This window comes from Nerophis ophidion, linkage group LG17, assembly GCF_033978795.1.
Source record: "Nerophis ophidion isolate RoL-2023_Sa linkage group LG17, RoL_Noph_v1.0, whole genome shotgun sequence".
NCBI classification, from domain to species: Eukaryota; Metazoa; Chordata; class Actinopteri; order Syngnathiformes; family Syngnathidae; genus Nerophis; species Nerophis ophidion.
The window spans coordinates 9,202,427-9,227,981 of record NC_084627.1 but is presented as its reverse complement, the minus strand read 5'-3'; the positions used below and the strand labels follow the sequence as shown (position 1 = coordinate 9,227,981).

Sequence of the window (25,555 nt, the reverse complement as noted above, 5' to 3'; positions counted from 1 at the left end):
AGCGTAGCAATAATCATTAGTAAACAAAACAAGGTTATTAATTGTCCACAGTAAGTGTACAATAACAGTTAAGTATACTTAAAAAAATGATGTGTGCAATAATGAGACCTAATACTATCAAAACATGAGGGGAGGGGCTAACTACATAAAATGGGGACTCAAAGCGTAGCAATAATCATTAGTAAACAAATCAAGGTTATTAATTGTCCACAGTAAGTGTACAATAACAGTTAAGTATACTTTAAAAAATGATGAGTGTGCGATGAGACATAATACTATCAAAACATGTGGGGGGAGGGGCTAACTACATAAAATGGCGACTCAAAGCGTAGCAATCAAAAGTAGTAAACAAAACAAGGTCAATATAATCCAGAGTAAGTGTACAATAACAGTTAAGTATACTTAAAAAATGATGTGTGCAATAATGAGACATAATACTATCAAAACATAAGGGGGAGGGGCTAACTACATAAAATGGCGACTCAAAGCGTAGCAATCAAAAGTAGTAAACAAAACAAGGTCAATATAATCCAGAGTAAGTGTACAATAACAGTTAAGTATACTTAAAAAATGATGTGTGCAATAATGAGACATAATACTATCAAAACATAAGGGGGAGGGGCTAACTACATAAAATGGCGACTCAAAGCGTAGCAATAATCATTAGTAAACAAAACAAGGTTATTAATTGTCCACAGTAAGTGTACAATAACAGTTAAGTATACTTAAAAAAATAATGTGTGCAATAATGAGACCTAATACTATCAAAACATGAGGGGAGGGGCTAACTACATAAAATGGCGGCTCAAAGCGTAGCAATAATAAGTAGTAAACAAAACAAGGTTATTAATTGTCCACAGTAAGTGTACAATAACAGTTAAGTATACTTAAAAAAAGGATGTGTGCAATAATGAGACCTAATACTATCAAAACGTGAGGGGGGAGGGGCTAACGACATAAAATGGCGATTCAAAGCGTAGCAATAATAAGTAGTAAACAAAACAAAGTTAATATAGTCCAGAGTAAGTGTACAATAACAGTTAAGTATACTTAAAAAAATGATGTGTGCAATAATGAGACCTAATACTATCAAAACATGAGGGGGGAGGGGCTAACTACATAAAATGGCGACTCAAAGCGTTGCAATAAGTAGTAAACAAAACAAGGTTATTAATTGTCCACAGTAAGTGTACAATAACAGTTAAGTATACTTAAAAAAAGGATGTGTGCAATAATGAAACCTAATACTATCAAAACATGAGGGGAGGGGCTTACTACATTAAATGGTGACTCAAAGCGTAGCAATCATAAGTAGTGAACAAAACAAGGTCAATATTGTCCACAGTAAGTGTACAAAAACAGTTAAGTATACTTTAAAAAATGATGAGTGTGCAATGAGACATAATACTGTTAAAACATGAGGGGGGAGGGGCTAACTACATAAAATGGCAAGTCAAAGCGTAGCAATCATAAGTAGTAAACAAAACAAAGTCAATATTGTCCAGAGTAAGTGTACAATAACAGTTAAATATACTTAAAAAAATGATGTGTGCCATAATAAAACATAATACTATCAAAACATGAGGGGGGAGGGGCTTACTACATTAAATGGCGACTCAAAGCGTTGCAATCATAAGTAGTAAACAAAACAAGGTCAATATTGTCCACAGTAAGTGTACAATAACAGTTAAGTATACTTAAAAAATGATGTGTGCAATAATGAGACATAATACTATCAAAACATAAGGGGGAGGGGCTAACTACATTAAATGGTGACTCAAAGCGTAGCAATCATAAGTAGTGAACAAATCAAGGTCAATATTGTCCACAGTAAGTGTACAAAAACAGTTAAGAATACTTTAAAAAATGATGAGTGTGCAATGAGACATAATATTATTAAAACATGAAGGGGGAGGGGCTAACGACATAAAATGGCGACTCAAAGCGTAGCAATTATAAGTAGTAAACAAAACAAGGTTAATATAATCCAGAGTAAGTGTACAATAACAGTTAAGTATACTTAAAAAAATTATGTGTGCAATAATGAGACATAATACTATCAAAACATGAGGGGGGAGGGGCTAACTACATAAAATGGCGACTCAAAGCGTTGCAATCAAAAGTAGTAAACAAAACAAGGTCAATATTGTCCACAGTAAGTGTACAATAACAGTTAAGTATACTTAAAAAAATTATGTGTGCAATAATGAGACCTAATACTATCAAAACATGAGGGGGGAGGGGCTAACTACATAAAATGGCGGCTCAAAGCGTAGCAATAATAAGTAGTAAACAAAACAAGGTTATTAATTGTCCACAGTAAGTGTACAATAACAGTTAAGTATACTTAAAAAAAGGATGTGTGCAATAATGAGACCTAATACTATCAAAACGTGAGGGGGGAGGGGCTAACGACATAAAATGGCGATTCAAAGCGTAGCAATAATAAGTAGTAAACAAAACAAAGTTAATATAGTCCAGAGTAAGTGTACAATAACAGTTAAGTATACTTAAAAAAATGATGTGTGCAATAATGAGACCTAATACTATCAAAACATGAGGGGGGAGGGGCTAACTACATAAAATGGCGACTCAAAGCGTTGCAATAAGTAGTAAACAAAACAAGGTTATTAATTGTCCACAGTAAGTGTACAATAACAGTTAAGTATACTTAAAAAAAGGATGTGTGCAATAATGAAACCTAATACTATCAAAACATGAGGGGAGGGGCTTACTACATTAAATGGTGACTCAAAGCGTAGCAATCATAAGTAGTGAACAAAACAAGGTCAATATTGTCCACAGTAAGTGTACAAAAACAGTTAAGTATACTTTAAAAAATGATGAGTGTGCAATGAGACATAATACTGTTAAAACATGAGGGGGGAGGGGCTAACTACATAAAATGGCAAGTCAAAGCGTAGCAATCATAAGTAGTAAACAAAACAAAGTCAATATTGTCCAGAGTAAGTGTACAATAACAGTTAAATATACTTAAAAAAATGATGTGTGCCATAATAAGACATAATACTATCAAAACATGAGGGGGGAGGGGCTTACTACATTAAATGGCGACTCAAAGCGTTGCAATCATAAGTAGTAAACAAAACAAGGTCAATATTGTCCACAGTAAGTGTACAATAACAGTTAAGTATACTTAAAAAATGATGTGTGCAATAATGAGACATAATACTATCAAAACATAAGGGGGAGGGGCTAACTACATTAAATGGTGACTCAAAGCGTAGCAATCATAAGTAGTGAACAAATCAAGGTCAATATTGTCCACAGTAAGTGTACAAAAACAGTTAAGAATACTTTAAAAAATGATGAGTGTGCAATGAGACATAATATTATTAAAACATGAAGGGGGAGGGGCTAACGACATAAAATGGCGACTCAAAGCGTAGCAATTATAACTAGTAAACAAAACAAGGTTAATATAATCCACAGTAAGTGTACAATAACAGTTAAGTATACGTTAAAAAATGATGAGTGTGCAATGAGACATAATGCTATTAAAACATGAGGGGGGAGGGGCTAACGACATAAAATGGCGACTCAAAGCGTAGCAATTATAAGTAGTAAACAAAACAAGGTCAATATTGTCCACAGTAAGTGTACAATAACAGTTAAGAATACTTTAAAAAATGATGAGTGTGCAATGAGACATAATACTATCAAAACATGAGGGGGGAGGGGCTAACTACATAAAATGGCGACTCAAAGCGTAGCAATCATAAGTAGTGAACAAATCAAGGTCAATATTGTCCACAGTAAGTGTACAAAAACAGTTAAGAATACTTTAAAAAATGATGAGTGTGCAATGAGACATAATATTATTAAAACATGAAGGGGGGAGGGGCTCACTACATAAAATGGCAAGTCAAAGCGTAGCAATCATAAGTAGTAAACAAAACAAGGTCAATATTAAGTGTACAATATTTACAGTGTATATTTAGATGTGTTCCATGTGACACACAGCCCAAGTGTGCATGTACATCTCTACCACAATTCCTGGTTACATAATTAAAGGGGCGGGGCCAAACTACTTCCCCAGGCAAGGTTTCAAAATAAAAGCACCGCAGCCACTAGTACCTTCCATACTATTATGATGTGCATAAAACCTTCTATACTTGTATCTTTCTTGAACTATTTCTTGCAATTCTAATACATTTTGGAATTTTTGTTTTCGTTTGGTTTGATCCAAGTTGTAAAGAGTTTACAAGCGTGTTTGCACTGAGAAAGGAGCTTTGTCCAGTCACCCCTCGCTTGGCGCTGTCTCACGGATGTACGCCAAGTAGGTGTGTGAGTCACAAGTCAAATATTTCCCAGCTTGAACATGCCTGTTCACCACCTTTTAAATACATGTTTAACATCCCTGTCCCACCTTTACACCCATTGCATCAAATATAGCACAGATTCTACCTACTCGGTGGCCTAGTGGTTAGAGTGTCTGCCCTGAGATGGGTAGGTTGTGAGTTCAAACCCCGGCCGAGTCATACCAACGACTATAAAAATGTGAGCCGTTATCTCCCTGCTTGGCACTCAGCATCAAGGGTTGGATTCACCAAAAATGATTCCCGGGCACGGCAACCGCTGCTGCTCACTGCTCCCCTCACCTCCCAGGGGGTGGAACAAGGGGACGAGTCAAAAGCAGAGGACAAATTTCACCACACTTAGTGTGTGTGTGTGAGAATTATTGGTACTTTAACTCTAACTTTGATTCTAAAACTGTGGTGTGTGTTCACTGGTGGTTATTTTCCTACATTAAAACACAGTGTTACTCTTCAAAATGTGGCCAAAAATATTAAATATCCATCCATCCATCAATTTTCTCATAACACGGCCAACACAGATAGACAGACAACATTCACACTCACACACTATACTTGTTTTGGAAAAAAAACTCTGCCTTGTTTTTTAAAGAATACTTAGGCCTACTATGCTACTGTATTTTAATGTTGCTCATTATGGTGGTTCTTGGACAGCCAAGTTTTTTCTGAGGAGAGGGGAACAAAAGTTTCAGAACCGCTGCAATATAGTAACACTTCCTGGTGTCTTTGTGTTTTTAGACCAGTTGATCTGCCGTTTCTTTTCTTTTTCTTCTATGTCCCACTCTCCCTTGTGGAGGGGGTCCGGTCTGATCCGGTGGCCATGTACTGCTTGCCTGTGTATCGGCTGGGGACATCTCTGCGCTGCTGATCCGCCTCCGCTTGGGATGGTTTCCTGCTGGCTCCGCTGTGAACGGGACTCTCGCTGCTGTGTTGGATCCATTATGGATTGAACTTTCACAGTATCATGTTAGACCCGCTCGACATCCATTGCTTTCCTCCTCTCCAAGGTTCTCATAGTCATCATTGTCACCGACGTCCCACTGGGTGTGAGTTTTCCTTGCCCTTATGTGGGCCTACCGAGGATGTCGTGGTGGTTTGTGCAGCCCTTTGAGACACTAGTGATTTAGGGCTATATAAGTAAACATTGATTGATTGATTGATATAATATATAAACACAGAGACACTTTTTTTTCCAAATTCCATTGTATGTTGTACTCTTCTGACACCACCAGGCGGCAGTATAAGTGTCCACATAAGTGGCCATAAGACCCCAATTCAGTAGTGTACACAATTTTGGAAATAAGAGCTAATATATTATATAAACACAGAATATTTGATCTTATATTACATATTAAAACTCACTTGCTTTGGCACATTAACACAAGTTTGGCAAATATCATCCTCCTTAACCTCTTTAGGCCCAAGCTGTTTGTTTACATCCTTTTTTTTATTTCTCTTTGCTATTTGGGCTTCATCCATCCATTTCCTACCGCTATTTGGGCTTATTGGACCCTAATTACCGGTAGATTAAAAACTAGGAATCATCTTTTGATGTGATGTATTTAGTCCATAAGTACACAAACATGTACTTCATGTTTAGTGACATGCTAATTCTTACTTTTAAACTTTTTTTTTTCCAAATTCCATTGTATGTTGTACTCTTCTGACACCACCAGATGGCAGTGTAAGTGTCCACATAAGTGGCCATAAGACCCCAATTCAGTAGTGTACACAATTTTGGAAATAAGAGCTCAAAAGGTGCTGTCCACGCATGTGGACACTAAGCCTTTCGAGGTTTTGATGTAAAACTCAGCCCAGGTTGTAAGAAACCAGAGTGATTGAGGTCCAGACCTGGTTGAGGTACTTCCCAGCAAAGAAGGTCTGGTACTGTAGCTTGTTGAGGTAGACGGGGAAGGCGTCCGCCTCGGCGCCGCTCTGCCACAGAGCGCTGGAGCAGTTGCCGGCCAGCGAGTTGTTTCTCACCCGGTGGTTGTGGGGGTAGCGGCCCGTCAGGATGCTACTCCGGCTCGGACAGCACAGCGGCGTCGCCGTGAACTGGACGCCGACGGGAAGTGAGAAAATGCAAGTCTTATTTTTTTGTTGTTTTTTTAAAAACAGATTACTCACCGAGTTGACAAAGGTCGCTCCCGCCTCCCCGATCAGCGACCTTGTCTTTTTCATTGGGGTCTGGGGAAGACAAAACAGGAAGTGAGAGTGCGTCCTTGTCAACAACAAAATCCAGAGATGGGAAGTTCACAAACGAGTCGAGTCTTTTGAGCGGCTCAAGTTGCAAACCATTTGAGTAAAATGTACCTGAATGGACAAGAAAATGAGTTGGATTTAAAAAGAGAGCAATTGTTCTGCTGTGGGTTTGCAAAGTACTTCAGGTGTAAACACACCAGGTAGGGCATTAACATTTTTATCTAGTTATAATTCCTATTATAATTTATATACATACAGAAATCATCCCTATATATTATTGCTATATCTTTATGTTTGCACAATTTATTTTCTTTTACAAAAAGTCACTTCATTGTCCGTGCATATCGGCACCTTATTAAAGGGGAACATTATCACCAAACCTATGTAAGCGTCAATATATACCTTGATGTTGCAGAAAAAAGACCATGTATTTTTTTAACCGATTTCTGAACTCTAAACGGGTGAATTTTGGCAAATTAAACGCCTTTCTGTTTATCGCTCTTTTAGTGATGACGTCAGAACGTAACACACCCGCCATATTCATTTTCACATTACAAACACCGGGTCTCAGCTCTGTTATTTTCCGTTTTTTTGACTATTTTTTGGAACCTTGTCATGCCTCGTGGGTGTGTTGTCGGAGGGTGTAACAACACTAACAGGGAGGGATTCAAGTTGCACCACTGGCAAGAAATCTGCCGCCAGACCCCCATTGAATGTGCCAGAGTGTCTCCACATTTGACCGGCGATGCTAAGACAGACATGGCACAGAGATGTATGGATAACCTGCAGATGCATTTGCAACGATAAAGTCAACGAAATCACAAAGGTGAGTTTTGTTGATGTTGTTGACTTATGTGCTAATCAGACATATTTGGTCACGGCATGACTGCCAGCTAATCGATGCTAACATGCCACGCTAATCGATGCTAACATGCTATTTACGCTAGCTGTATGTACATTTGAAACTAGATACCCGCATTTAATGCGAAACAAACACTTACCAATCGACGGATTTAAGTTGCTCCAGTGTCACAAGATGCGAAAGTCCTGATCGTTTGTTCGGCACATTTTACCGGCGATGCTACTAAGGTAGCCATGCTATGGGCCACTTCATTAGGTACACCCATGCTATGGCCGAATAGCATCAATAGCTATTCGCTCAATAGCTTCAATTTCTTCTTCAATTTCGTTTTCGCTATCTGCCTCCATACTCCGACCATCTGTTTCAATACATGCGTAATCTGTTGAATCGCTTAAGCCGCTGAAATCCGAGTCTGAATCCGAGCTAATGTCGCTATATCTTGCTGTGGTAACCGCCATGTATGACGTCACAGGGAACAGGATAGTGGTTTCGAAGATAGCGAAAATAAGGCACTTTAAAGCTTTATTTAGGGATATTCCGGGAGGTGTAAAATTTTGAAAAAAACTTCAACAAATACAACAAGCCACTGGGAACTGATTTTTATTGGTTTTAACCCTTTTGAAATTGTGATAATGTTCCCCTTTAAATGTTTACACTGAAAACAAGCCAAATTAAATATAATTGTTTATGGAGTATGTCATAGTCAGTTCTATATCCCAGTGTTTTTCAACCACTGTGCCGCGGCCGTGAGATACAGTCTGGTGTGGCGTGGGACATTATGTAGTTCAGGGGTTCTTAACCTTGTTGGAAGTACCGAACCCCACCAGTTTCATTAGTGAAAAATAAAATGTTTTTTTGTTTTTTTTTCAAATTCAAGACAAAGTTATATGTTTTTGGTAACACTTTAACATGGGGAACATATTCTAAGCAACAAAGACTTAATTTTGAGTTTTTTGGACACTAGGGTAACATATTCTAAGTAATAAAGACTTAATTTAGAGTTATTTGGTTAGAGTTAGGGTCAGGGTTAGAGGGTTAATGTTATAATAAGCATTAATAAGTACTTAATAATGACTAGTTAAGAGCCAATATGTTCCTAATTTGCATGTTAATAAGCAACTAATTAATGGTGAATATGTTCCCCGTACTGAAGTGTTACCATGTTTTTTTTTTACTAGTGTACAAAATGAACCGTGCATGAACATCATCTTTTTCAAGCAACAAAACCCAAAAAGTTGAACTACTGATGTAGTTTCACCTATTTGGGTTAAAAATATTTTTTGCAAACCAGTAATTATAATCCACAAATAATGTGTGGTTGTTGAGTATCAGTGCAGTCTAGATCTTGGCAGAGTAACCGTGTAATACTCTTTAGAAGTGGGGAAACATGTCGTGTGAGACGACGATAGTTTGTCGTGATCAGAATATGCAGACGACAGCGGGAGGCAGGGTGCAGGTAAAAAGGTGTCTAATGCTTAAACCAAAAATAAACAAAAAGGTGAGTGCCCCTAAGAAAAGGCATTTAAGCTTAGGGAAGGCTATGCAGAACAAAGCTAAAACTGGTTACAAAGTAAACAAAAACAGAATGCTGGACGACAGCAAAGACTTACTGTGGAGAAAAGACGGCGTCCACGATGTACATCCGAACATGGCATGACACTCAACAATTTCCACACAAAGAAGGATAAAAACCACTGAAATATTCTTGATTGCTAAAACAAAGATGCGGGAAATATGGCTCAAAGGAAGACATGAAATTGCCACAGGAAAAATACAGACAATACAGAAAAATCCCCCAAAATAGGAGCGCAAGACAAGAAGTAAAACACTACACGCAGGAAAACAGCAAATAAGTCAGGGTGTGATGTGACAGGTGGTGACAGTACACCTACTTTGAGACAAGAGCTATAGTCATGCATGTTCGCTTATGCTTTAAAGTCACATCCAACAATTGCGACAACGACTTTTTATTGTCTACTGAGTTTCATTTATTAATGATTTCTGCTGGTGGGGATTTTTGCAGTGAAAAAAATTAGCCTTGGCTCAAAAAAGGTTATATTCTATATCAGGGGTAGGGAACCTATGGCTCTAGAGCCAGATGTGGCTCTTTTAAAGACTGCATCTGGCACTCAGATAAATCTCAGCTGACGTTGCTTAACACCAAAAGTAATGAATAACTCCACTGGTAATCACAATGTTAAAAATAACGTTCAATATATAAAACATTCTCTTGCATTTTAATCCATCCGTTTCTATCGCACCTGTTCAAGAAGTCACATTAATGGTCAAAAGTATTTTATACATTATTGATTAGCTTCAGAATAACAATGTTATTAAAAAGAATAAGAGATGCACGCATTTAGTTGTTGTAATCAGGGACAGTCCAAATAAAAGAGAACCCGTAGAATTCTCTTGCCAGACAGCGTGGGACGACACTGTACGAGGTTACAGGTCTACGGGGTTCTCCTCATTGAGCGGAATTGAATCCTGTCTCTGTTTAATTCCTTGCTTCTTGTCTGTTTAATAGATGTCATCAGTGTTTGAACCTGACAGTTGTTTTCAGTGTCGAAAATATTACACGGCTCTCATGGAAATACATTTTAAAATATTTGGCTTTCATGTCTCTCTCAGCCAAAAAGGTTCCTGTTCTATATGTAGTACATAATATACGTACATAATCTCCAGAGAACAGTCGTGTGTAAAATGGCAATATTATTATTTCACAAAAAAAGAAAATTAAATTAAACATATCTCAAAAGGGTAATGGGAAGAAATATAAACGTTTTGAACAAGCTCCCCCCCCTCCATTATTTTTTTTTCAACATAGTTAACTTTAACTAATATCCAGTTTCCTCTTATTATTGTGTCAGAATCATTCCTACCAAATGTGCCCAAAATGGGTTGAATTATTCTGGTCCAAATGGTATCTTATATATGGATGTCCCGATACAACTTTTTCACTTCCGATATAATACCGATATTGTAGCCTTGAGTATTTGCCGATACCGATATCAATACGATACGATATAGGCACGAATCATACATATATTTATTCCTTATTTTGTTTTGTAGAATGTTAGAAAAGGCTTGATAAAGTGATGTTACTGTTACTGATGTTGTAGTGTTAAAACAGAAAACAATAGTCAGCAAGAGTAGGTATAGGAAAAACTGACCCATTTATTATTAACCAATTGGTTACATAAATTTTAACCTTCAACATAAGAGTATTACCTCAACAAATCCAATAAAAACAAAATGTTATATTTAAAGTGCAAAATAACCACTAATACCAACATAATTATACAATTGAAAAGAACAAATTAAAAATAAATTAGAAGACCCTGAAAAACAAAAAGCGTTTTAAAGTGCAAACAATTCAAGTTCACTTCAGTTATTTTTTTACAGTCAGCATATGTTGGAAACAACTGTGGGCAGGGACAAAAAGCACAAAATCAACACAATATTGTCCACTGTCCAACTGCTCTAAATTAAGAGTTCACAGCTCCAGTTTCACTGACTGACTATGCCCAAAACAATGTAGTAATTACTCTTAGTCTTCACTGAAGAATAGTGTAAACACAATAAACATATCACTCTAATAACAAGAGCATAAAACAAATAATAAATCAGTCAGTGCTGACTACCCTTACTACTCCTCCTCCTCCTTCTCCACTTTTTGCAGTCCGAGCATAATGTGGAGATTTTTTTTTAAGAAGATAAGCATTTCGGCATGCTGTGAGTTAAAATACTTCCACACAGCCGACATCACTACACTTTGCTGAGCGCACGCGTTGTCGTTGTTGTGATCACGTGGGCTGTGCATGCTGGATCAGAGACGCTCTTCTTCCGCGGCCGCCACCAACGTTAATTAAGGGGCATTACCGCCACCTACTGTGTTGGAGTGTGATCAAACCAGTCACCTCTTATAGAAGTGCTGCAGCGGCAAATGGACAGCATATATCGGAGCGCTTATATCGGAGTTTTTAGATTCAGTCCGATAAAATCCGATATCCACTTTTTTGGCTAATATCGGACCGATTTCCGATATCAATATCGGATCAGGACATCCCTAATCTTATACCTAGCAGCCTTGATTATACGTACATGTCCTTTAAGAACTGACTTTGCATTTATTAATTGAGACAACATTGATGTCCAACATTGTTGTTGTTTGGGAGATGACCCAATTTCAACGGTCAAATCAACATCAGAACCTGACATTGGATAAACGTTGTCAAAAAGAATGTTGGTTCAACGTAGTATGTGTGTTGTAGAATATCCATTTTCTACCGCTTGTCCCTTGTGAGGTAGCGGGGGGTCGCTGGAGCCTATTGTGTTGTAGAATATTGGTTGGGAAATGCACACATTTCAATGGTCGAATCAACGTCAGAACCCGACAAAAAGCATGTTGTTTCAACGTTAGGTTTGAGTTCCTCAAGGTCAGGGCCTATTTCAACAAGTTCTCAACGTTGTGTCTGCTGAATAACTGCTACTAACAATTGTTTGCCAGGTTAAATACAAGTCAAATCTAAAAAGGATGATATAACAAGTCGAAAGGAACAGTTCCTCGTGATCCGCCTCATAAACCTCACCTTTATAGGCAAGATAGCTTCCAAAGTGTAGGCTTTAAAACGTTTACATTACTTAAAGGTTCGCTCAAGACTGGTTTGTGAACATGTTTGTTCGTGTCAAAGTGGTGTGATATGACTGAGGAAACATTTATGGAAGCTATTTTTATGGACTTGCCTCCCTTGTGATGTTAAGTTCCTCTTAAAGGGGAACATTATCAACAAACCTATTCAAGCGTCAATATATGCTTTGATGTTGCAGAAAAAAGACCATGTATTTTTTTAACCGATTTCCGAACTCTAAACGGGTGAATTTTGGCAAATTAAACGCCTTTCTGTTTATCGCTCTTTTAGCGATGACGTCAGAACGTGACGTCACCGAGGTAACATTTTCATTTTCACATTAAACACCGGGTCTCAGCTCTATTATTTTCCGTTTTTTCGACTATTTTCTGGAACCTTGGAGACATCATGCCTCGTGGGTGTGTTGTCGGAGGGTGTAACAACACTAACAGGGAGGGATTCAAGTTGCACCACTGGCAAGAAATCTGCCGCCAGACCCCCATTGAATGTACCAGAGTGTCTTCACATTTGACCGGCGATGCTAAGACAGACATGGCACAGAGATGTATGGATAACCTGCAGATGCATTTGCAACCATTAAGTCAACAAAATCACAAAGGTGAGTTTTGTTGATGTTGTTGACTTATGTGCTAATCAGACATATTTGGTCACGGCAGGACTGCCAGCTAATCGATGCTAACATGCTACGCTAATCGATGCTAACATGCTATTTACGCTAGCTGTTTGTACATTTGAAACTAGATATCCACATTTAATGCGAAACAAACTCTTACCAATCGACGGATTTAAGTTGCTCCAGTGTCACAAGATGCGAAAGTCCTGATCGTTTGGTCCGCACATTTTACCGGCGATGCTAATAAGGCAGCCATGCTATGGGCCACTTCATTAGGTACACCCTCGCTATGGCCGAATAGCGTCAATAGCTGTTCGCTCAATAGCTTCAATTTCTTCTTCGATTTTGTTTTCGCTATCTGCCTCCATACTCCGACCATCTGTTTCAAAACATGCGTAATCTGTTGAATCGCTTAAGCCACTGAAATCCGAGTCTGAATCCGAGCTAATGTCGCTATATCTTGCTGTGGTAACCGCCATGTTGTTTGTGTTGGCAGCACTGTATGACGTCACAGGGAAATGGATAGTGGTTTCGAAGATAGCGAAAATAAGGCACTTTAAAACTTTATTGAGGGATATTCCGGGACCGGTAAAATTTTGAAAAAAATTTCAAAGAATACAACAAGCCACGTGGAACTATTTTTTTTTTTTTGTTTTTAACCCTTTTTAAATTGTGATAATGTTCCCCTTTAAGGCCTACTGAAAGCCACTACTAGCGACCACGCAGTCTGATAGTTTATATATCAATGATGAAATATTAGCATTGCAACACATGCCAATACGGCCGCTTTAGTTTGTTTAATTGCAATTTTAAAATTTGCGCGGAAGTATCATGCTAAAACGTTGCGGTATGATGACGCGTGAAGTCACGCATTGTAGAGGACATTTTGTTCCAGCACCGTCCACAGCTACAAGTAGTCTCTTTTCATCGCATAATTCCACAGAATTCTGGACATCTGTGTTGCTGAATCTTTTGCAATTTGTTCAATGAATAATGGAGACGTCAAAGAAGAAAGCTGTAGGTGGGAAGCGGTGTATTGCGGCCGCCTTTAGCAACACAAACACAGCCGGTGTTTCATTGTTTACATTCCCGAAAAATGACGGTGAAGCTTTACTATGGAACAGAGCGGTCAAGCAAACACGGTTGGATTGGACCACACACACAAAGTACAGTGTATTATGCAGCGATGATTTCGAAAGATCGTGTTTCAAAGAGGGCCCCTTGCGAAGGGAAGAGATGGGCATGGCCACCACCCGTCGACTGGTGCTGAAGAAAGGTGCAGGGCCGACCATATCATCTCACTAAAACACTAGTAACACATAAACAGATAAAGGATGTTCCAGAATTATCCTAGTAAATTTGTCTAATAACATCTGAATCGCTCCCACAGTATAGTCTTTTAATCTTTATTCTAGTCCTTCACTCTCACTTTCCTCATCCACAAATCTTTCATCCTCGCTCAAATTAATGGACAAACCGTCGCTTTCTCGGTCCGAATTGCTCTCGCTACTGGTGGCCATGATTGTAAACAATGTTCAGATGTGAGGAGCTCCACAACCCGTGACGTCACGCGCACATCATCCAGTACAGGCAAGGCTTTTTTATTAGCGACCAAAAGTTGCAAACTTTATCGTGGATGTTCTCTACTAAATCCTTTCAGCAAAAATATGGCAATATGGCGAAATGATCAAGTATGACACATAGAATGGACCTGCTGTCCCCGTTTGAATAAGAACATCTCATTTCAGTAGGCTTTTATAAGCTGTATATTGGGACGGTGTGGCGCAACCTGAGGGTCCCTGGTTCAATCCCCACCTAGTACCAACCTCGTCACGTCCGTTGTGTCCTTGAGCAAGACACTTCACCCTTGCTCCTGATGGGTGCTGGTTAGCGCCTTGCATGGCAGCTCCCTCCATCAGTGTGTGAATGTGTGTGTGAATGGGTAAATGTGGAAGTAGTGTCAAAGCGCTTTGAGTACCTTGAAGGTAGAAAAGCGCTATACAAGTACAACCCATTTATCTTTTTTTAGAAATATAGCTTGGTCCAATTTGTTATATATTCTAACAAAGTGCAGATTGGATTTTAACCTATTTAAAACATGTCATCAACATTCTAAAAGTAATATTAATCAGGAAAAATTACTAATGATGTTCTGTAAATAATTTTTTACAGTTTTGAATTAGCTACTTTTCCTCTTCATTTTTTTCGGTTGAATTTTGAATCTTAAAGAGTCGAAATTGAAGATAAACTATGTTTCAAAATTTAATTTTCATTTTTTTCGTGTTTTCTCCTCTTTTAAACCGTTCAATTAAAGGCCTACTGAAATATTAACATTGCAACACATGCCAATACGGCCTTTTTAGTTTGCTAAATTACAATTTTAAATTTCCCGGGAGTTTCATCTTGAAAACGTCGTGTAATGATGACGTGTACGCAAGACGTCACACGTTTTTAGGAAGTATGAGCGCTACGCACACACACAGGTAAATGTCGTCTGCTTTAACGGCAAAATTATACAGTTTTTTGGACGTCTGTGTTGCTGAATCTTTTGCAATTTCTTCAATTAATATTGGAGAAGTCACAGTAGAAAAATGGAGTTGGGAAGCTTTAGCCTTTAGCCACACAAACACACGGTGATTCCTTGTTTAAAATTCCTGGAGGTGAAACGTTACTATGGATCAGAGCGCGGTTAAAAGAACATGGATCCCGACCACATGTCAACCAGCAGGTTTCGGTGAGAAAATTGTGGTTAAAAAGTCAGTTCTTACCGGAGAAAAGCTGAGCTTGTGTCATCCATAGTGTTGACACTGCGCGTCAACACACCCGACTATCAGGTACTGTTAAACTCACTAAAACACTAGCAACACAATAGAAAGATAAGGGATTTCCCAGAATTATCCTAGTAAATGTGTCTAAAAACATCGGAATCCGTCCCAATGCAATCGCGGTTTTTTTCTGTTAACTTTTTTTTGTTTGTTTTTTTAGTCCAAGCTTATTAGTGATCCCCAAAGCCCAAAAAAAGTCTGCGGGCTATAGAGCGTTTTCATTTCGGGCTCCAGTACTCTGGAATGCCCTCCCGGTAACAGTTCGAGATGCTACCTCAGTAGAAGCATTTAAGTCTCACCTTAAAACTCATTTGTATACTCTAGCCTTTAAATAGACTCCCTTTTTAGACCAGTTGATCTGCCGTTTCTTTTCTTTTTCTTCTATGTCCCACTCTCCCTTGTGGAGGGGGTCCGGTCCGATCCGGTGGCCATGTACTGCTTGCCTGTGTATCGGCTGGGGACATCTCTGCGCTGCTGATCCGCCTCCGCTTGGGATGGTTTCCTGCTGGCTCCGCTGTGAACGGGACTCTCGCTGCTGTGTTGGATCCGCTTTGGACTGGACTCTCGCGACTGTGTTGGATCCATTATGGATTGATCTTTCACAGTATCATGTTCTCATATGTTCTCATAGTCATCAGTATCATCAGTATCACAGTATCATGTTCTCATAGTCATTATTGTCACCGATGTCCCACTGGGTGTGAGTTTTCCTTGCCCTTATGTGGGCCTACCGAGGATGTCGTAGTGGTTTGTGCAGCCCTTTGAGACACTAGTGATTTAGGGCTATATAAGTAAACATTGATTGATGATTGATAGTCAATATCCTCAAACAGGAATCTTTCATCCTCACTCAAATTAATGAGGAAATTGTCATTTTCTCGGTCCGAATAGCACTTTTTGTTGGAGGCTCCCATTAAAAACAATGTGAATATGTGAGGAGCCCTCAAACATGTGACATCATCGTCTACTACTTCCGGTAGAGGCAGGGCTTTTCTCTTAGCACCGAAAGTTGCGAACTTTATCGTGGATGTTCTCTACTAAATCCTTTCAACAAAAATATGGCAATATCGCGAAATGATCAAGTATGATACATAGAATGGACCTCCTATAGACGTTTAAATAAGAACATCTCATTTCAGTAGGCCTTTAAGGGGTTTTTCATCATTTATTTTCTACAAAAAAACTTTCGTAAAAGGAAAAAACATGTACAACGGAATGGCAGACAGAAATACCCATTTTTTTATATATATAGATTTATTTATGAAAGGTAAATCGAGCAAATTGGCTATTTCTGGCAATGTATTTAAGTGTGTATCAAACTGGTAGCCCTTCGCATTAATCAGTACCCAAGAAGTAGCTCTTGCTTTCAAAAAGGTTGGTGACCCCTGCTGTAATCTATTTTTATGGACTTGCCTCCCTTGTGATGTTAAGTTCCTCTTATAAGCCGTACATGCCTTGAGCTCTTATTTTGAAGGCGCTACGAGCGGAAGTGGTGACGGTGATTTAAAAATAAACGAAATAAAGTGTAAAACCGGAGCCTCCGTGTTTCTTATTTTGTAGTTGCATACAGTATATGCGACATATATAACCCCTCAGTTACATTGGTGGCAGCCAATAACAATTAAAACGATATGTTTGAATCCTAACAAAGTTGGCGGCACTCGCGTTGACCGGAAGTGGATAGATTTTCTTGTTGTTATGAATTATTACTCAACACTACGTCTCGCTTTGGAATAAAAAGTACACGTTATGAATTATTACTCCACAGTGAATGGTCTCGCTTCGGAACAAAAAGTAGACATTATGAATGATTACTGAACACAAAGCCCGCAGTCTGCCTTTGGAACAAAAAGTACACAAAGTACAGACCGGAAGTTGAAGAAAAAGCGTCTCACCATGCCCCCCAGCTGCAGGTCCTGGTCGTCCGTGACGATGAGGAGGACGTTGCGGGGCCCCGAGGCGTGGACGCCGGCTAGCAGCGCCGCGAGCAGGACGACACGCACGGTGCCGAACATCGTCGAGGATTCGGACTCAAAAGAAGAAAACGCAGAAGAAGACCACGCGCGCGCTGAAGTTTGAGGAAGTGCTGCTGGTCACGTGATGGCGGTGGGCGGAGTCTTGCGTGGACTTTAAACTGCTTTCCGACGCTCGTCAGCTAAAAAGCTTCTTTTTTTTTAACCTTCAACAAACGTCACTCACAATAACACTTATAAACATTTCTACGCTTATGTCATGTTTTAATAATTTAATTCTGGCGTTTTGTGCCGTTTTGTTTTGACATAAAATAAATAAGCATGGCCGGTGTTATCAATAGACGTCAACAACAGTCAATTCAATCCATTTTCTACCGCTTGTCCCGTTCGGGGTCGCGCTGTAGAAAGACAGACAACATTCACACGGAAGGGACAATTTTTTTAGTGAATAATTCCTTTGAATCAGAATAATCAGACTTTTGAATTTGGATCAATCATGATTGATGACAGATTACTTGCAACTAGAGTTTTAATCAACTTAAAAAACTTCCCCATATTTTGAAAAAAAATTAACTGTATATTTTCAGAGATTGTTTGAAAACTGATACATTTAAAAATGATTATTAGTGTTGTCAATTGATACATATTTTTCATCCAATTTTCAGATTAATCACACATTTGAATTTGGATTCATCATGATTATCCATCCATCCATCCATTTTCTACCGCTTATTCCCTTTCGGGGTCGCGGGGGGCGCTGGCGCCTATCTCAGCTACAATCGGGCGGAAGGCAGGGTACACCCTGGACAAGTCGCTACCTCATCGCAGGGCTCATCATGATTAATCACAGGTTATTATTAATTGCAACATAATTTAAAATAACTTTAAAAAAAAGACGCCAATATTTATGCAAATGTGCACTGTATATTTCTGAGAATGTTTGAAAAGTGACACATTTATTGAATAATTTCTTTAAATCAGATTAATCAGACTTTTGAATTCGGATCAATCATGATTAATCACAGGTTATTACTTGCAACTTCAGTTTTAATCAACTTAAAAAACTTCCCCATATTTGGACAAAAAATTAACTGTATATTTTCAGAGATTGTTTGAAAACTGATACATTTAAAAATGATTATTTGTGTTGTCAATTGATACATATTTTTCATCCATTTTTCAGATTAATCACACTTAAATTTGGATTCATCATGATTAATCACAGGTTATTATTAATTGCAACATAATTTAAAATGACTAACAAAAAGACCAATATTTATGCAAATGTGCACTGTATATTACTGAGAATGTTTGAAAAGTGACACATTTAAAGATCGATATTAGTGCCGTTGATTGAATAATTTCTTTAAATCAGATTAATCAGATTTTTGAATTTGGATCAATCATGATTAATCACAGGTTATTACTTGCAACCGGAATTTTAATCAATTTAGAAAACTTCCCAATATTTGGACAAAAATTGAAGTGTATTTTTTCAGAGATCACCAACAGTGACACATACAAACATTTGTACAATTATATATATTTTTTTATCATTTTAATTCTATCTTTTTGTGCGGTTTTATTTTGACATAAAAGCACAAGTAAATGTCCAGTGTCAATACATTTATTTGCAATCATTCCCTCCGACACATTATTGCACACAACCCTTCAAAAACGTTACGAACATAATTATTACACTATTTGGATTAAAAAAAACACTTCCTGTTCCAAAATAAAAGCATATTCAGGCCATTGGTCAGTAGTACTGAGGGTAGGCTGGGTAGGAGCCCATGAGAGGAGGGGGCGTGGCGGCGGGCATCATGGCGCCTGGCAGGTAGAGAGAGTCCAGAGGCAGCGAGGGCATGGCGGGCGGCAGAGGCGAGGCGTACTGAAGGCCGTGAGGGTGAGCCAAGGCGGCGTCTTGCGGCGGCGGCGCCGGGTGATACCTGGGGTACGGCGCCGGCCTGAAGGCCTGCATTTCGGGGTAGTGCGTGAAGTGGGAGGCGGCGTTGGCCTGGCAGGCGTGTGCCAGCGCGTCCTGGACCGTCCTCTTCAGCTTCATGCGCCGGTTCTGGAACCAGTTTCTGATCTGGGAAACAAAAGCAGGACAGGCGGTCAGACAACGGGCGAGGACCGCCGGGGTTTCCAAATAAAAGCTTCTCACCTGTTTGTCCGACAGGTTGAGCTTCTTGCAGAGCTCCGCCTTGTCCTGCGTCCCCAGGTAGGCGTTCCTCTTGAAGGCCCGCTCCAAGCTGCTCACCTGCTCCGCCGTGAAGGCCGTACGGGGCCTCCTCCCCGAGGGGGGGGTCGGCGGCGAGGAGGCCGGGGCGGCCGGCGGCGAGGTGGTACGCTCGCCCTCGCTCTCGTAACCGGACGTCTCCTCCTCGGTCCCGCTGCTGAAGCCCGCCTCCAACCCTAGAAGGACACACAAGCACCATGTAGCCCACCTGGCATCGTGTGTACATAAACGCTAACACGTGTGACCACAACAATGTACCCCGCCGGCCATATTGTGGATTTTCCTAAACACTTTAGGATGGTTGCATGAAAGCTTGGTTTAAAGACCTACTGAAAGCCACTACTAGCGACCACACAGTCTGATAGTTTATATATCAATGATGAAATATTAACATTGCAACACATGCCTTTTTAGTTTACCAAATTGCAATTTTAAATTTCCTACAAAGTATCATGTTGAAAACGTCAAAGAATGATGACGCTTATTGGTTGGAGCGGACATTTTATCCCAGCGCCACTCACGACTAAAACTTGTCTGCTTTAATCGCATAATTACAGTATTCTGGACATCTGTGTTGCTGAATCTTTTGCAATTTGTTCAATTAATAATGGAGACGTCAAAGAAGAACGCTGTTGGTGGAAAGTGGTGGATTGCAGCTGCCTTTAGCAACCAAAACACAGCTGGTGTTTGTTGTGAAGCTCTAATATGGAACAGAGCGGTCAAGCGAACATGTTTCTCTACCACATGCTAACCGGCAGGTTTCTGTGAGAAAATTGTGGTAATAAATCGGCTCTTACCGGAGAAATGAGCGGAGCACAAGCACCATGTAGCCCACCTGGCATCGTGTGTACATAAACGCTAACACGTGTGACCACAACAATGTACCATATTGTGGATTTTCCTAAACACTTTATGATGGTTGCATGAAAGCTTGCTTTAAAGACCTACTGAAAGCCACTACTAGCGACCACGCAGTCTGATAGTTTATATATCAATGATGAAATATTAACATTGCAACACATGCCAATACGGCCGCTTTAGTTTACTAAATTGCAATTTTAAATTTCCTACAAAGTATCATGTTGAAAACGTCAAAGAATGATGACGCTTATTGGTTGGAGCGGACATTTTATCCCAGCGCCACTCACGGCTAAAACTTGTCTGCTTTAATCGCATAATTACACAGTATTCTGGACATCTGTGTTGCTGAATCTTTTGCAATTTGTTCAATTAATAATGGAGACGTCAAAGAAGAACGCTGTTGGTGGAAAGCTGTGGATTGCAGCTGCCTTTAGCAACCAAAACACAGCTGGTGTTTGTTGTGAAGCTCTAATATGGAACAGAGCGGTCAAGCGAACATGTTTCTCTACCACATGCCAACCGGCAGGTTTCGGTGAGAAAATTGTGGTAATAAATCGGCTCTTACCGGAGAAATGAGCGGAGCACAAGCACCATGTAGCCCACCTGGCATCGTGTCTACATAAACGCTAACACGTGTGACCACAACAATGTACCCCGCCGGCCATATTGTGGATTATCCTAAACACTTTATGATGGTTGCATGAAAGCTTGCTTTAAAGACCTACTGAAAGCCACTACTAGCGACCACGCAGTCTGATAGTTTATATATCAATGATGAAATATTAACATTGCAACACATGCCAATACGGCCGCTTTAGTTTACTAAATTGCAATTTTAAATTTCCTACAAAGTATCATGTTGAAAACGTCAAAGAATGATGACACTTATTGGTTGGAGCGGACATTTTATCCCAGCGCCACTCACGGCTAAAAGTTGTCTGCTTTAATCGCATAATTACACAGTATTCTGGACATCTGTGTTGCTGAATCTTTTGCAATTTGTTTAATTAATAATGGAGACGTCAAAGAAGAACGCTGTTGGTGGAAAGCGGTGGATTGCAGCTGCCTTTAGCAACCAAAACACAGCTAGTGTTTGTTGTGAAGCTCTAATATGGAACAGAGCGGTCAAGCGAACATGTTTCTCTACCACATGCCAACCGGCAGGTTTCGGTGAGAAAATTGTGGTAATAAATCGACTCTTACCGGAGAAATGAGCAGAGCACAAGCACCATGTAGCCCACCTGGCATCGTGTGTACATAAACGCTAACACGTGTGACCACAACAATGTACCCCGCCGGCCATATTGTGGATTTTCCTAAACACTTTATGATGGTTGCATGAAAGCTTGGTTTAAAGACCTACTGAAAGCCACTACTAGCGACCACGCAGTCTGATAGTTTATATATCAATGATGAAATATTAACATTGCAACACATGCCAATACGGCCGCTTTAGTTTACTAAATTGCAATTTTACATTTCCTACAAAGTATCATGTTGAAAATGTCAAAGAATGATGACGCTTATTGGTTGGAGCGGACATTTTATCCCAGCGCCACTCACGGCTAAAACTTGTCTTCTGCTTTAATCGCATAATTACACAGTATTTTGGAAATCTGTGTTGCTGAATCTTTTGCAATTTGTTCAATTAATAATGGAGACGTCAAAGAAGAACGCTGTTGGTGGAAAGTGGTGGATTGCAGCTGCCTTTAGCAACACAAACACAGCCGGTGTTTGTTGTGAAGCTTTAATATTAAAAATAAAATAGAATTGAACTACGTTCATGTTGTTTATAATGTGTATTTATAATAAGTTGTGCAAAGGACCTTTTATAATTTTCGGAAGTTTATTTTGTACTTGAAATTGTTTATAGGGTTAGGCGCAATAAGTGTTTAACTTCAGCCTAAACCCTTTCGGTCTGTAACATTTTTTATTTTCAATCTATGAATGTACAACTGTTTGTTTGCTTTGTTGACCATTGACCGAAGAACAATAAACTAAAAAAATATGGAACGGAGCGGTCAAGCAAACATGTTTCTCCACCACATGTCAACCGGCAGGTTTCGGTGAGAAAATTGTGGTAGTAAGTCGGCTCTTACCGGAGAAATGAGCGGAGCTTGTGTCGTTGTCCCTGCAGCTGTCAAAGAGGCTGCTGCGACTTTCTTGGCTCCTCCATGGCTTCCATCAGAGACACTGGCGGTCACCACACCCCTCCGACTTTCAGGTATGACTTTATAATCTCACTAAAACACTAGTAAATGATAAATGGGTTGTACTTGTATAGCGCTTTTCTACCTTCAAGGTACTCAAAGCGCTTTGACACTACTTCCACATTTACCCATTCACACACACATTCACACACTGATGGAGGGAGCTGCCATGCAAGGCGCCAACCAGCACCCATCAGGAGCAAGGGTGAAGTGTCTTGCTCAGGACACAACGGACGTAACGAGGTTGGTACTAGGTGGGAATTGAACCAGGGACGCTCGGGTTGCGCACGGCCACTCTCCCCACTGCGCCACACCGTCCGTAGCACAATAAGCAGGTAAGGGATTTTCCAGAATTATCCTAGTAAATGTGTCTAATAACATCTGAATCGCTACCACTGCCTTTGCCTTTTTCTTCTTTAGTGCTTCACTCTAACTTTCCTCATCCACGAATATTTCATCCTCGCTCAAATTAATAGGGAAATTGTCACTTTCTCGGTCCGAATCTCTCTCGCTGCTGGTGGCCATGATTGTAAACAATGTTTAGATGTGAGGAGGCGTACAACCCGTGACGTCACGCGCACATTGTCTGCTACTTCCGGCACAGGCAAGGCTTTTTTATTAGCGACCAAAAGTTGCAAACTTTATCGTGGATGTTCTCTACTAAATCCTTTCAGCAAAAATATGGCAATATCACGAAATGATGAAGTATGACACATAAAATGGACCTGCTATCCCCGTTTAAATAAGAACATCTCATTTCAGTAGGCCTTTAAAGTGCGCCCTCTCTTGGTGAAGTTGGATATATGCTCACCTCGCTGCTGCACGGACGCTCCATGGTTGTCACCTCTGCGCTCCAGCTGGGGTCCGCTCTTGCTCTTCGGTCGGCGATAAAACCCGGGCAGGCTTTCGGCGTCGGTCCCGGCGGCGGCGGCGGGCTGGCTGCTTTGGGCCATCCACTCGATGGAGAAGTGTCCCCTCATGTTGCGAGTAATCCTCAGGAGGTTTCTGGAAGGTGCTGAGTCCGGTCGGCGTGCAGGTAAGTGGCGTTCCTCAAGAGCTTCCCTGTACTTTATAGGCCACGTCCCACCTCGACGCACATCAAAGCCCGACACCCCCCCTCCTCCTTAATGAGAGCGTCTCAATGAGGCTGTTCCACCGTGGCTCCACTCAGTCTGGACCCCCCCCCCCACCTTCCTGCCTCCTCAAAGATAATGGGCACACCTCAGCCCCCCTGTAAAAAGAGTCCACATCCTGACGGAGCGTCTCCGCGGCGTGAGCAATATGGCCGAAGCATTTTGAGGACTAACGAGTGCTGAGTGGATCAAGGCGAGGATCATCCCGGATTAAAGTGGATTAAAGTTAAATAATCAACACTTTCCTCATCCCACTGATCACCCATTGATTGACAGCCGTCGTGTTTCATCAACCAGGACTTCAATGTCATGTTGTTTATTACTGCATTTAAAATACATTGATGGAAAATTGCATCATTTATTGCTCTAAATCAGGGGTGTCCAAACTTTTCCACATGGAAACATTTAAGCATGCGGGGACCATTGTGACATTTTTCATTTTCAAACCATAACAAAATATATGGATTTATTTTTTTTTTTTTAATCCTTAGGGCTCCTGGGGAGCATAGAGGATCTCAGTCACTAAAATGTTAAAAAATAAGTCAAATTATTATCATTATTCTTCATTTAATGCTTACAGTAAATTTCTATATTAACTTGAGGTTGATATAAAGTAAAACAAATAAGGTTTTATGCCTTTTCTGTCAAAGACAACTTTGTTTTTTATACTAAAACTGAAATATGCAGTATTTAGATAGATAGTACTTTGATTCCTTCAGGAGAGTTCCTTTATTTAGCAATTAAAGCCCTCAATGATCAATAATGCAGGACACCATTGATTTTATTTAATATTTTTGATTAATCGCAGTGAAAAGTTAAATAAAATCCTACTAAATATATTTAAGATCCGAAAGGTTCCCCACTCATTAAGTGATACATTTTTATTGTTTTTTTTTTTTTACTTTTAAAACTTAAATTTCAAGATCAACTTCCAATATATCAGTCCATTTTAAGTTTGAACTATTATTTTGTTTGTTTTATGCTCTTTTGTCAAAACGTTGATGTTTTTATACGGCAACCACACAACATATGCAATATTTTTTCCACATAAAACATTTTAAAAGGGATCATTTTTAAGTAATAAGTCATAATAACAGATTTTTTTGTCCTTTTTTTTTTGAGCAATGCAATGGAAAAAAAAGAAAATAAAGACAAAAAGAAAAAAAAAAACCTCCTGCATGGCAGCTTTGTGTCAAAATTGCGACTTTTTCTCATTAGATTTCACCTCATTCCACTTTTTTTAAATGTTTTTTTTTAATTTTTGCAATACTATCAATTTTGCAATTTCTGCAGAATGTGTGGCGGGCCAGTAAACTATTAGCTGTGGGCCACAAATGGCCCCCGGGCCGCACTTTGGACACCCCTGCTCTCATTAATCTTCTTATTTGGTTGTATATATTACAATTACAGCTACTGTCTATTGTTTCTACATAGTATCAGTTAAGTATGACTTTTTTTATTTGTATTTTTTTACTTTATTTTTATTTTAAGGTATTTTAAGAGTGTGCTGTAGGCCATTAAAAATGTAGCTGCGGGCTGCAAATGGTCCCCGGGCCACACTTTGGAAACCTCTGTTCTAGACAACAGTGATGCGGTTTTCCCTGGTGATCAAACTTAATTGAACACACACACACACACACACACA

At 39.7% G+C, this 25,555-nt stretch overlaps 2 protein-coding genes across 3 annotated transcripts in view; both read right to left on the bottom strand.

Moving 5' to 3' along the window:
• gnsb (glucosamine (N-acetyl)-6-sulfatase (Sanfilippo disease IIID), b) overlaps window positions 1–17,600 on the bottom strand; it is a 23,947-nt gene extending 6,347 nt beyond the window's left edge. For both annotated transcript variants that reach the window (XR_009802363.1, XM_061876088.1), the window contains exons 1-3: window positions 17,387–17,600; window positions 6,465–6,524; window positions 6,189–6,392 (exon numbers count right to left, since the gene is read on the bottom strand). Coding sequence is in view for 1 of the 2 variants with exons in the window: in XM_061876088.1 (XP_061732072.1) it covers window positions 6,189–6,392; window positions 6,465–6,524; window positions 17,387–17,506 (384 nt within the window). In the remaining variant the exon portion in view is untranslated. The remainder of the gene's footprint in view (window positions 1–6,188; window positions 6,393–6,464; window positions 6,525–17,386) is intronic.
• Window positions 17,601–19,075: 1,475 nt separating this feature from the next.
• Window positions 19,076–25,555, bottom strand: ved (ventrally expressed dharma/bozozok antagonist). The gene is made up of 3 exons (XM_061876087.1): window positions 23,589–25,555; window positions 19,632–19,882; window positions 19,076–19,556 (listed from the first exon to the last, which is right to left on the bottom strand). The coding sequence occupies exons 1-3, from the start codon at window positions 23,755–23,757 to the stop codon at window positions 19,224–19,226; spliced, it is 753 nt and encodes a 250-aa protein (XP_061732071.1). The 5' UTR covers window positions 23,758–25,555; the 3' UTR covers window positions 19,076–19,223.